Genomic DNA, 13,643 nt, shown 5'->3' on the forward strand with positions numbered 1-13,643 from the left:
AGAGAAGTCAGCCAGCGGGGCCTCGAGGAGCCTCCGGCCCGGGCGGACTCCGTGAGGGGCCTGGGCGGGGCTGTTTGGGATAGGATGCTCCCCGCACTGGGATCCGGCGTGGGGGACAAGGGAGGTGTCTCAGGGGACAGAGGGACCACCCCCAGCCTCCCTGCCGGGTCCCGGTGAACCTCAGGGAGGCCGGCTGAAATTCAGGTCCGCGAGCAGCACGTGGCGGACCCCGGCCGCCGCGTCCCGCCCTCGACCGCGCGGGGGCGCAGGGCGCAGGCGCGCTGCTGCGGTGCGCGGGCGGCGGCGGCGCCCCTCCGGTCCGCCAGGGGCCGCTATGGCGCAGCCGGGCGGGCCCGTGCTGTCGGGGTCGCGGCTCGCCGGTCCCTCTTGGGCACGGCCTTGCCGGCTTGCGGGGTGAAAGGTTGCGAAGATGGCGACGGCCTTGAGCGAGGAGGAGCTGGACAATGAAGACTATTACTCGTTGCTGAACGTGCGCAGGGAGGTGAGGCTTTCGGTGGGACGCCCTCTAGGCGGAGGCCGTGCCCCGTGGTTCGGGAGGGCCGGGCTGGCGGCCACCGCTCCGTCCCCGCCACGGGCGGCCGGGACCCGGAGGGGAGGCCGCGTGACCCCGCCCGACATGCGCGACCGCCCGCCGACCGGCCGGTCCCCACCGCTTCGACCCCTGCACCGGGGGTGTCCCGGCCGGCCTCTGCCCCTGCTCCCGGCGGCCGGGGGGCCGCGTCCTGGCAAGGCCAGGGGCTCCGGTACCCACAGGAGAGAAGGGGTCCCCGAGGTAGAGGCTCCTGGAGTGGGGTTCCCGGTCTTCCCGGACCTCGTGCCGCGCCCAGCTCACAAACTTGCCTCGGCCGAGGGGCTGTGTCATCGCCCCTGGCCGGCAGAATGGGAAACTGAGTCTCAGGCACCAAGGTCAAGGCCACGAGGGAACCTTCCCGCGGCGTCTGTCGGTTTCCCGAGTGTTCATGGGGACGTCCCGCTTTTGAAATGAATCCAGGCCCAGAGGCACGTGTCTTGTGCCCTCCTCTTCCCTGAGCAGCTGTCCAGAAATTCAAGAAAGAGCGCGCCCTACCTACAGCCTCTGTTCGGAGGCCGCAGGTGAGGAAGCCTCTGTAGAGACAAGGAAGCGCCGTGCCCCAAGCACGGCCTCAGCATGCGCGCCCCTCGCCACACTCCAGGGTTTGCACCCTGTCTCCTCACCCGGTGAAACATAAAGTCTCACGCTGTGTCTGGCACGCAGTAGGGCCCACTCCGTTTCTTTCGTTGGCTAGTCCAGCGGACATCAGCGTGAAGGGCAGGAAGGCTTCCAAGGTCAGGTCCTGAGGTGGATCGTTTATCTGCAAGCTGCTGGCTTTGGTCTTCTCAGCCCTGCTAGAGAACCTTTCATTCCATCTCTCCGTTTTCCCAGTGACCATAATTAGGCAAGTTTGACTATTTCAGGCAAAGCCGGCCAAGTATGTGCTGTCCGTAAGTGTTGGTGTGCACGATGTCGGTGAGCGCTAACACTTTTTGAGTGCTGCTTTGGGCAGGGCCACCAGGCTGAGCGAGCACTCCCTGTTACGTCACCTTGTTTAATTCTCGCCCCAGCCCCTAAGGTAAGTATTGTGATAATCCGTGATTTATACGTGAGAAAAGCGAGGTGGAGAGAGGTGAAGTCGCTTGCCCAAAGCAACACCAACAGAAAGTGCAGGAACCTGAATTCCGCCCTCAGAAGTCTGACTGGAGCCTCAGCTCTTGACTTCTACACTTGGTGTCATTGCCAGCCAGCCCACAGAGCTGCCAGTTCTGGTCTGTGTCCTTGGGCACCTGTATGAAAATCCCTCAGATGCATTAGCCCCCTTGTATTAGGAAAACGTCCAGTGACCTATCAGGGGCGACTGCAAACCGTGTTGGGCTGCCCCAGGCACCTGGAGGTTCTCGTAACTAATAAACAGTAAGGTTTTGGGTAAACCATTTCTTTGGCCTTCGGTTCCTTTCTGTTTGAATGAAGCTGTTTGGCTAGTTACTAACTTTTCTCCAGTTCTCAGACGCAAAGCAGTAAATGAAATCAGCTTTTCTGAAACCAGCCTCTTTTTAAAAAAAAAATGTTTGAAAGATTTTATTTATGGGGCACCGGGGTGGCTCAGTTGGTCGTCTGCCTTCAGCTCAGTTCATGATCCCAGGGTCCTGCCCATGCTCTCTCCCTCTCTCTGTTAAATGAATAAATAAGTAAATAAATGTCTTAAAATTTTTATTTATTTGAGAGAGAGCACAAGTGGAGGGGGACGGGCAGAGGGAGGAGCAGATCCAGCCACCTGGGCTGGATCGTAGGTCCCTGGGATCACCACGCAGGCGCCCTGAAACCAGCTTTTCTTACCGCTCATATATAGTCTGGGCTATCAGTAATTGAGCGGCAGTTTGCCCATTTACCAGGCTTACTGAGTCTTAGGCAGATGCATATGGTCAAAAAGATCTAGAATAATAGGTTTGGCCAGAGTTCTCGGTAAACGGTAGTCAAAGGTGTAACTTGAAACTTTTGGAACCTTAAGACTTACTGTTATTGGACTGATGAGTGGGATCCAAATAAATATTTCTTTTAAAAAAGATCACTTTTCCCAATGAGTTATGGCACTTCTATTTATGGCTATGGGTGAAATCCCCATGAAACACGTTCTCTCGCTGAAGTCACTTTGCATTCCCTTTGCCAACAAACTCCGTGTGAAATGTCAGGGTGTGCAGATTTTCTCTCTCAAGATTCTGGAAGAGAAGCTCTCAAGGTGATCTCTGGACTTGATATTTACTAGGAATTTGGGGGGGTCGGGGAATCAGAACTCAACCTGAAGTTGAAATAGCATGATTTAGTTGGAGGGTTAGAGGAGGAGTAGAAGTAACGTTAACTCTTACACCTGTTGGTGTATTTCCTGTCAGTTCTATTCCTTCTATAGCTTGATGCCATTTGTTTACCTGTGGGAGGCAGGATCGCCTTCCCGCCAGTATTTCAGAGTACCTTCAGCTCTGTGTTCAGAAAGTTCAGAGACTGGGGCACCTGGGTGGCTCAGTGCATTGGGCCTCTGCCTCCGGCTCAGGTCATGATCTCTGGTCCTGGGATCGAGCCCCACATGGGGCTCTCTGCTCAGGGGGGAGCCTGCTTCCCCCTCTCTCTCTGGCTGCCTCTCTGCCTACTTGTGATCTCTCTCTGTCAAATAAATAAAATCTTAAAAAAAAAAAAAAGGAAGAAAGAACAGATACTTTTCCCTAGAAATCTCAAATGAAGTAACCTGATGCAAAACCAGGAAGTTCTATTTAAAATTTTTAAAATTAAAGCCTGCTCTGTGGTTACCGTTGGAGTAATACAGAAATGTCAAAAATCAGCTTGCAAATCTTTTCCCAGGCTTTAAACCTCAAAATATCCCCTCATACTGTGTTTCAGCGAGTGAAGCAGCAGCTAGAGAGGACCAGATGCCTCTCTCTGAATAAGACTTATGTGATCTTTAATGACTCCCTTTCTCCACTGTTCTGGATTTCCTGTTTACAGAGTAGAGCTGTTGTCGCACTGAGCGGAGGGAGTAATTTATCATTAACCGGGCACATTAAAACCAGATTGACATCTCTGGCTTAGTGTAGTCAGATGCGTCATCAGGGGCCTAAAATCTAACCGATCTGAGATTTCTGAGATGATTTTCCAAAATTTATTTGGATAAACGATTCCTGACGAACCAATCCGTGAATTTTTCTTGGTCTTTATACATTTTATAGACATTTTAATTGACACCTTCTAAACGGAATTTATTCCTAATCTACTTAAATTCCTACTTTATCAATGTTGTGTTACCATTAAAAGAAACTCTTTGTTTTCCTGCAGGACATTCAGCAGTGTTTATAAACCGTTTTAAGATCTTTGGTCCCAATCAGGTTAGCTTCAAAGGGGCCAGTCTCTTCAAGTTTTAGACACTTTTAAAAAGCACAGTGAAGGGCCCTTGGTGGCTCAGTTGGTTAAGTGACTGCCTCCAGCTCAGGTCATAATCCTGGATTATGCTCCCTGCTCAGCAGGGAGTCTGCTTCTCTGTCTGACCCTCTCTCGGGCTCTTGCTCTCTCTCATTCTCTCTTTAAATAAATAAATAAGATCTTTTTAAAAATAAAATTAAAACACAGTTAGGTAAAAGATAAACTTAATGGGAAAAGGTTTCTCTTGCAGTCCATATGGGGAGGTCAGTATTCTGGGTTTTTCATCCTTCCATACCAGCCTTGAAACTAGAATTGCAAAATTGTCACCCACCAGGAAAGTTTCCCCAGAGTCCCTGCATTTTCATTCCTTCCCTGGTTTAGGGTGTGTTGGTGCACAATTTTGCAGTTTTTGGTTGTCTGGATTTCTCTGGCTGGAGGTTACAGCCCCAGAGTGGGACTAAATGTTCAAGTTCAGACTGCAGGTGGAATGGGCTAGAGCAGTGGAGGAAGGTCTGCTAGCCACAGACCGGACTGACCGGAACGTTAGGCAGCCCAGCAACCAGGATGGCTTGGATGTCTGTAGAAGCTGGAGCGTGGGCATGTCAGCCAAGCCAGGTGCACACCCGGGTTCCTAAAGTAGCGAGGTGCTGTGGGTATATTCATCCACTGCTGACCTAACCTTGTGATGGGCAGGTAACTTAATCGTTAGGAAAGATACAAAGATGGGTCTAGGTCATTGCTTCAGTGAGTTTCCCATCAACTACATTCTGCTCAGAGTTCGATATTTATAACAGTGACTCTGCTTAAAATGTGTGCATTCAGCAGTGCTAAGCCTTGGTTATCCAAAAACTGAACGTAGGCGGGTGATCCACTTCCTAAGGAGTCGCAGCCGGTGCTGCCCCCAGGCGACAGGTCACTGAACCTCTGCAGGTCTCTACTTCAGTCCTTCCGAGTTACTGAGAGAGTGGGAGGCCACACTGTGCAGCTTTGCCAGAATGTCCTGGGTGGCAGTCTTTACTTTGGGGGTGGGGAGGCTCGGGTTCATGCCTCTGGGCCCGTGGTCTACCCTTTCTGCTTCCCGTTTTCTTTGACATTGAAATGGAGGGAACAGACTGTAATGGATTAGGTGCTGACTTACTGTGAACCAGAACACTGTGTTGGAGTGTTGCCGTGTGACAGGGGCCTGTGCTCACTGCCTTGTACAAGTAGATGTTTGTTTAATGTTTATTGTTATTTCTTGAATTCTGACAAAGCATGAGGTTTTGCTTATTTTAAAAGACATACATGTACGTAGAAAACTTCGGTTAAGCCTGATCCTGGCTAAATTTGCTATCCGACTGTTAAATATTAGTTAAAAGAAAACATAGAGCCAGAATCTATGCTAAGCATCAGGTTATGAATTCCTGAAGGTTTCTTTTCTCTTTCTGTTCAAAATACTGAGTTTCTTATCTTCAAAAGGCAGTTATCTCTCTGAACTCTGCTTCCTGCAAAGTCAGGAGTTTTCCACTTGGAGGGCTCGGGGGAGGAGCTCCCAGAAGGCCGAGCTGAGTTCTCAGGGTAGGGGGGAAGGGATAGTCCCCAAAGACAGTGAGTGTCTGGGGTAAAGGCAGAGTGGGACCCAAAGACTTAACTCTTGTGAGCTGTCAGCTCCTAAGGGGCCAGCCAGGGAGGGAGGACCTTCCTGATCAGAGAGACAAGACTGCACTAGGGTCAGGAGGGTACCCAGTAGGGTACGGAGAGGCTTCTGGTGGTCTTACTTCTGGGTGGGGACAGAGTTCTTAGGGTACCCAGTGAGTTCCAAATGTCATCCTGTAATATGATTAGCAAACACCATGAGGTTAAATTTTATTTTTTTATTAATTTTTTTAAAGATTTTATTTATTTATTTATTTGACAGAGATCACAAGTAGGCAGAGAAGCAGGCAGAGAGAAGGGGGGAAGCAGCTCCCTGCTGAGCAGAGAGCCCGATGTGGGGCTTGATCCTAGGACCCTGGGATCATGACCTGAGCCAAAGGCAGAGGCTTTAACCCACTGAGCCACACAGGTGCCCCGAGGTTAAATTTTAAAATGTGTTTTCTTTAATGAACCATAAGCTAGTTATTACCTTTCTGCTTTGGGCATTTTGAACAATTGCTTGAAATTTTACTGCTCTAGTTCTGCATTATCTACCAAAGTACTTTTTTTTTTTTTGGTTTGTTAAAGAGAATTCAATTGAAAGCTTTTATATTTGCTGTGAGCTTAGAAGTAAACAATAGATAAGGAAACGGGACACACAAGCAATGTGTTTTGCTTGGCTGTGGAATTTTAGTGTTTACTTTTATTAAACTTTCATTTTGATTTTATTTATATCCTGCCTTGTTCAAGAAAGGATTTAAGACAACTAACAGGGATGAATAAATAAGATAGCATAAAAGTTTAAAAGGGGCACCAGGAGGGGAAAAGACCATTGGGAACACTGCTGCTTTGTTACTACCGTTGTGGCCCACACGTCACAAAGCCCCTGTTCCCTTGAAGGAGCTTGGAGCCTCCTCCAAGTTCATCTCCCGGTAGCTGGGTCCTGTTTGGCTCTTGGACTGTTGGAAGGACTTCTGCATGCAGTGAGTGCACAGTGCCCCCTCCCTAGTTTGCAGGAGCCGGAACATTCTTCAGTAGTAAAATGCCAGCAGACACCAACCACAAGAAGTCTGCATGGGTGGGCAGGATCTAACAGATGGACATGGACAAGACAAAGTATAAGGGCAGGCTTTTTGGGGGAAAAAAAAAAAAAAAAGCCAAGCTCTTTCTGTGACCATCACTTCTGACCCAGAAAGGAACTGGAGCTCATTTTCCTAAGATGCTGGCCTTTTTATTTACTGTTGTGTCTCAAGGGCACCAAATACACATATGGACATGATGAGGAAGAGAAAAGAAAACCAAATTGTACAATGGTCAGACAATCTCTCCTCAGCCCTTGGAATAGCCTCTGGTCAGGAATCAGACTTTCTGCCCCTCTGGCTCCTTTGTTCTCACATTCCGTCATCAGCACAAGTGGACACGGAGGACAGGATTCCCCTCACCCCCTAAACGTTGACGGTGACCGGGGCCTGCCTTTTTCTTTGTTGGTGTGTAGACTGCTGTCTTTACTGATTGCCTAATCTTTTTTTTTTTTTTTTAATTGATTTTGCCATCTTGGGGGTAAAGTGTTCTATAAACTTTGTAAGTTTTTTCCTTCCATGTAAGACAACTGACTTAGGTTACCTCTACTTGTAGAAACCTGGAATTGCTTGAGCAACCTCCTATTTAGCTTTTCTGACTTACTCGTGGATTAATTGTTCTCTCTTAAGCCCACCTTCTCAAAGCAGAGTCTGAAATGTCTGTGGGGGGCAGCTGGGTGGCACAGTTGGTTAAGCGCCTGCCTTCGGCCCAAGTCATGATCTCAGGACCCTGGGATCCAGCCTCATGTTGGGCTCAACGCTCGGCGGGGAGTCTGTTGTCCCTCTGCCCTGCCGCTCCCCCCCCCCCCCCCCCACCACTCATGCTCTCTGTCTCTCACTCCCAAATAAATATTTATTTTTTAAATAATAAAATGGCGGTAGGAGGTTGACTTTTCAAAATCACATGACACAGAGCATGTCCACTTGACCCCTGTACTCCAGAAAGCTGTGACGGTGCTCAGGGGTTTTCGAGAAGTACACCGAAACCACTGAGCCCAGCACCTTCCATGGGAAGCCTCTGTACACCCTCGTTGGTGATTCTTTGGAAAGGCGGTGGAGCTTGGAAAGGGGTCGGCGGCTTAAAGAGCGAAGCCCTTGCAGTCAGGTTTGAGTCTGAGCTCCTGGCAGCCTGACCCAGGGCAAACCATTTACTCTCTCTGAGCCCGTCTCTTCATCCATAAAATCCAGACAATAATTTCACTGTCCTAGGGCTTTGGGGAAGATTAAGCAAGAACGCACGTGAGTGCACCGCATAGTAATGGGCGTGTTATTAGGCAAGGTAAACGCTGATATGTTTTTGTTGGTGTCATGAGCATGAAAGTCAGCAAGAACTGCTCTTACTGATGGGTCCGAGTTCTTCACAGTCTGGATGAGCCCGCTGTGTGCTAGATGCTTCCTGAGTACCAGCTCCTTCTCTGTGACGGAGCTTTGGTCTGGGCGGGGCCACATAGGCACTTAATCTCCAGCCAGCTTTTGGGTCGGGGGCCAGAGTCTGGAATGTTCCTTCTCCCTCTCGGACCAGACTTTTATCTTTTGATCCTCACTGCTTTGACCTGTAAAATGGAGGCTCCTGTGCCAGCCTCAAGGTGCTCTGAGAGTGTTAAGCCTCAAATGGGAAAATACCAGCTGATATATGTGTGCTTTCTGGAATGATCTCTTTGTATCCTTCCTTACCCTGTCAGGTGCTCCTCCTCGCTCCTCACAAATCCCCCAGGTTTGGGCCTCTTGACTTGGGCTGTTTTTATAATCTTTCTTCGCCTGCATCTCCCCCTGCCTCTGGGCCTTGTACTTAGGTATTCAAATTTACCTTTTCCCCAAAGCCCGATGCTTCCAGTTTCTCCCCAACCCACGCCTGCCTCTGAGCCAGAACCCCAGGTGTGCTCTTTGGTTTGTTTTCTCTGTATTGTACTGAGCCCCTTTCCGTTGTCCCACAGCCCTGCCCAGCTCGCGAAGGCTCCTAACCCCAGCCAGCTCTGATCCTTGGTTTCCGCTTTGACTTCTGGGCCACCAAGGAGCCCTCCTGACCTCAACCCTACATTTCTGCCATAGTTTTCTCTAGGGCTCTCTGGTTTTGATTTTTGTCGGTTGTAGTCAAGCTGTACCAAATTAATAGTCACAAACAGTACTGATAACATTATTTCCCTACCCAGAAGCCTTCTGTGGCTTCGTGCTGTTTATTGGGTAGGGGTCAAACTCCTGGACCCATTTGAAAGTCCCTTATAAATCAGATGTCTTATATGTTTTCTGCCTTCCTTGTGGTGATGCTCTGCTTTCCTCCACTGCAGAGTAAGCATCCCGTGGTCAGGGACCGTGGCTGTCTGATTCACCGTTGTACCTCCTAGGGCAGGGCCGGTGTTTACTGAATGAATGGGCAGGTGGACGGGCGCCCAAGTTCAGTTCCAGCTGCCGTTTGCTCTGGCGTCGGCCTGTTCCTTAGGACGTTCTTTTCCCCTGAAGTGCCGCAGCCCGTCTTGGACGCCAGAACGTATCAAGACCGGCCTTTCTCGTTCCCATTCAGATCCCTCCACCTTCGTGTGGTTTTCTTTCAATTCTGACTGCCCTGAATTTACTTCTCCACCATTCATATTAGCATTTGTGTGTTCTTATTGTTAAATCCACATGGGGGTTTTTGGGGGGAAACACACACGCACACCTAGTTTGTAATCTTAATACTGCATTTCTGTTGTACCTCCTGCGGCACTCAGAACAGGTCAGGCGCTCGGTCAGCGCACTGACTGGAAGAGTTCAGTATTTGCTCGTATCATACCCGCCATGTCCGGGTGCTTTTTGCTTTGCGGAATGCCTGTGTTGAAGATCACATTGCAGTTTTGGCAACAGATCATTCTAGAGGAATTTATTGGTAGGAGTTTATCAGTTGTCATTGGGCAGATCTGAATGGTCACTTGTCAGAATTGTTCAAAGCCAGATACAAGAGGAAGAGAGCAGATTCAAATGCTCACCTTTATGCCGGCTCCCGGAGTAAGCCAGCGTGCGCAGAGACTGGGGACCGTGCTGAAGAGGGCAGGGCTTGCCCTGCTGGGCTCGTCCCTTTTCGTCTGGCAGGCTTTTATTCCTCTTCTGTTCCTTTGTTGCGGTGGGAGAAGGTTGCTTGTTTATCGCCTTTTGTATGAGCATCAGTAATATTAGTAAAAGTAAGTACATTTCAGATGGATTAGATTGTTCTTGGAGTTTTTTCTTTTGTCAGAGCTGAATGTTTAGGACAGACTACATAGGTTAGTCTCACTTGAAATCGTGTTCCACTGGAGATGCTCCTTACAACTATGGGTCGGGCAGGACGAGTTAGCACGGTCCACACCGCGCTCGAGGTTGCATGTGAGGCCGCGTACGTTGTCAGAGTCCTGCTGTTCGCAGATCAACCCCAGCTTCCTTCCAGACCCTCCATCCGTGTTCAACATGAAAATGAAAATTGTAGAGGGCTGTGTTGAGCAGGGAAGATGGCATCAGAAGGTGCCAGGGCTGTGTGGAGAGTGGTTTTATTGTGTGAAGCTTCGGGCCGTGTGGTGGGAACCTTTTCAGAATGAAGTGGGAAATTTTTCCAAGTCTAGTTAGTACCTGATGAGTACATGCCTTGGTCTCCTCGGTGACACCAAGTAGTCTGTAACCCCTCCTCTCCATGAAACAGCTCTTACTCAGCACAAAGCACCCATGCTGGCTTGGCGTTAATTAGCTCTGAAATCTGCTTTTTCTTTTAAATTCTATGAGCACCAAGTATCGTAAAAAATTACAGGTTTTATTAGCTGATGCAGTTTATTTCAATCAGATTGTCACGGAACATATGGACAGTAATGAATCTTCAATTGTGGTAATTAGGCAAACTTCCCCAAATCCAATAGAACGTAGTTTTGGAGCTTTGCTGAAATACAGCAGTGTAGACACAGCTGGAGGTTTGAGCTGGAAAGTGTGGGCTTCCCAGCAGCAGACCTAGTGACTTTCCTGGTTCTCGGACGGATGTAAGCATGAGGTGTAAGTTGCTGCTTGCCAGTTCTGTTGGGTCTTCCAAGAACATTGGTTCTTTGCTTGTCCGGCCCATGGTGGGACTGCACTTGCCAGCCCCACAGTGTTGAGTAAGGCCCTGCGACGAGTTCTAGGCAACGATATGAATGGAACTAATATGTATTCTGCTCAGATGGAAGCATTTAAAACAGTACAAAGGAAAAAATAGGTTATTTCATAAAAAGTTGTCCAAAATGCAAATGAGTACATGGAGAAATGTTCATCCCAATAGTAAACAAATCACTTTTTTTTTTTTTTTAACGATTTTATCCATTTATCTGACAGAGAGAGATCACAAGCAGGCAGAGCAGCAGGCAGAGGGAGAGGGAGAAGCAGGCTCCCCGCTGAGCAGAGAGCCTGACATGCTCAATCCCAGAACCCTGGGATCATGACCTGAGGCCAAGGTAAATGCTTAACCTACTGAGCCACCCAGGCGCCCAACAAATGCAGTTTAAAATAGCGTGCCCGTTTTTGTCTACCATGTTGACGAAGTTTGTTTTCTTTCTCGTGGTGGCACTCAGTGCTGATGAGATGAGTGTGCTGACCCGCCCAGCCAGGAGACAGGACGATCATTCCCTGGAGAAACTGAACCAGGAAGGCCGTAGACACGGGAGAGGGCGAGAGTGGCAGCCTTGCAAAAGCAGGGAATACACAAGTGATGATACCCTGCGTGGAGACTTACAGCTTTTCCTTGTTCTCTGCGTCCTTCCGTGAAGAAACTGACTTATCAAAGAGAAAATACCACCAAATGACGCTTCTGGGTCCTCCCCGAGGCATTTCATAAAGGAGCTCATCAGACAACAAGGCCTGTTCACATAGAGCTTCCAGATAGCTCCTTAGTGTCTTACTGTCGGGTATGAATTGGTACCAGAGAACGTAAATATTTGAAGGAATGCCGCAACGTGAGTTTCTAAGATCATGCGACAGCAAAGAGAAGCAGACAGTGCAGGGAATTTGAAAGCTATATCGTCTTTCGAAAAATAAAATATTACATGAAAGGAATAAGAACAAAATGATACTTTTTTTTTTGAAAGATTTTATTTATGTATGTGTGCATTTATTTAGACGGAGAGTGAATACAAGTGGGAGGAGGGGCTCCCAGCTGAGTGCCGAGTCTCAGGAAGGGCTTGATCTCATGACCCCAAGATCATGACCTGAGCTGAGGAAATCAGGGGTCTGCGGCTTAACCGACTGAGCCACCCAGGCACCCCTATATATGTCTCTCTTAAAATTATCACCTTGTTCTGGGTCGTCTCGGTGGCTCAATGGGTTAGGCATCTGATTTGATTTGGGCTCAGGTCATGATCTCAGGGTCCTGGGATTGAGCCCTGTCTCTGGCTCTGTGCCCAGCTGGGAGTCGGCTTCACGATTCTCTCTCCTCTGCCCCTCCTCCCGCTTGCTCACACTTTTTTCTCTCTAAATAAATAAATCTTTTTATAAAAGAAATATAAACAAAAGAAGGAGATCTTGGAAATTAAAAATAAGATAGAAATAAAAATTCTGTAGGGAGCTAGAAGATAACGATGAGGAAATCATCAAAGTAAAATTTTAATATTAGAAGACCAACTCTTACATATTAAAGTAAAATGAAGAAGAAGACATTATATTAAACATGAGAAGAATTCTCAGAACTAAAAGATATGAGACTGTAGATGGAAAGGGCCAATTAAGTAACGAGCACAGAGGGTTGGAGAAAACACCCATGCTGAGGAAATCATTGGTTAAAGAGAATATGCTAGAAGTTTCCAAACAAGTCACAAAGGATTGGAAATTGGAATGATATTAACCTTTCTCCGCTCAGTACTATAAGCTAAGAGACAGTGAAACAAACAATACAGTAAAAATTCTGAGGAGAAAATATTTCCAAGCTAGGATTCTATCCTTAGCCAACTATTTATAAAGGGTAAAGGCAGAATACAAGAAAAGAACATTTTGAGGGGCGCCTGGCTGGCTCAGTCAGTAGAGCATGTGACTCTTTCAGGATCCTGAGTTTGAGCCTCACGATGGGTGTAAAGCTTACTTTAAAAAAGGGAGAAAGGGGCGCCTGGGTGGCTCAGTGGGTTAAAGCCTCTGCCTTCAGCTCAGGTCATGATCCCAGGGTCCTGGGATCAAGCCCCGCATCGGGCTCTCTGCTCAGCAGGGAGCCTGCTTCCCCCTCTCTCTCTGACTACCTCTCTGCCTACTTGTGATCGCTGTCTGTCAAATAAATAAACAAAATCTTTTTAAAAATAAAATTAAATTAAGGATATAAGTATAAGCATATGATTTTGAAATATAAATGAGGAAAATGCTGAGAGATTTTAAAGTACTTATCACCTGAGGAGTGGGGATGAATGCTGTTTTGGTTGTAAGTCTAGTAGTTCCATTTATAAACTGTTTTATGTATCCCTTTGATAAAATTAAATTTTCAAATTTAAAATAATTAAATCTTAGACAATAGAGAGCAGTTCAGCAGATGAAAATGGGAATCTTACACCCTTTAACCCAACAGTTCTAGAAACTTCTTTGTAAAAAGATAATCATAAAGTTTTAAAAAAGATGCACATAAAGTTTTAGCTGTAGGAATGTCCACTCCAGCCTTTTGAAAACACATGAAAATTGTTCATAGGAAATCCTTATATAAACTGATAATGCCATATTTGAAATACTATGCAGCCATTTAAAATGATGTAGAAAATACTCGATGACCAATAAAAGCTGCAAAAACAAAACCTCACAAAGACTTTTTTTTTTTTTTTAAAGATTTTATTTATTTATTTGACAGATAGAGATCACAAGTAGGGAGAGAGGCAGGCAGAGAGAGAGAGAGAGGAGGAAGCAGGCTCCCTGCCAAGCAGAGAGCCCGATGCGGGACTCGATCCCAGGACCCTGAGATTATGACCTGAGCTGAAGGTAGCAGCTTAAACCACTGAGCCACCCAGGCGCCCCCTCACAAAGACTTTTAACTGAAAGGGGGGGATTATAAAATTCTATTAAAAAAACAAATTTTTATTTTA

The 13,643-nt window shown here is 47.5% G+C and overlaps 1 protein-coding gene across 1 annotated transcript in view; it reads left to right on the plus strand.

The window, feature by feature from the left end:
* The first annotated feature begins 379 nt into the window (after window positions 1-379).
* The window catches only part of DNAJC11 (DnaJ heat shock protein family (Hsp40) member C11), a 67,891-nt gene continuing 54,627 nt past the window's right edge, over window positions 380-13,643 (plus strand). Inside the window, exon 1 of the mRNA XM_046007822.1 lies at window positions 380-502. Within this exon, the coding sequence (XP_045863778.1) occupies window positions 431-502 (72 nt within the window). The 5' untranslated portion in view covers window positions 380-430. The remainder of the gene's footprint in view (window positions 503-13,643) is intronic.

The sequence above is a fragment of the Meles meles genome, chromosome 1, assembly GCF_922984935.1.
Source record: "Meles meles chromosome 1, mMelMel3.1 paternal haplotype, whole genome shotgun sequence".
NCBI classification, from domain to species: Eukaryota; Metazoa; Chordata; class Mammalia; order Carnivora; family Mustelidae; genus Meles; species Meles meles.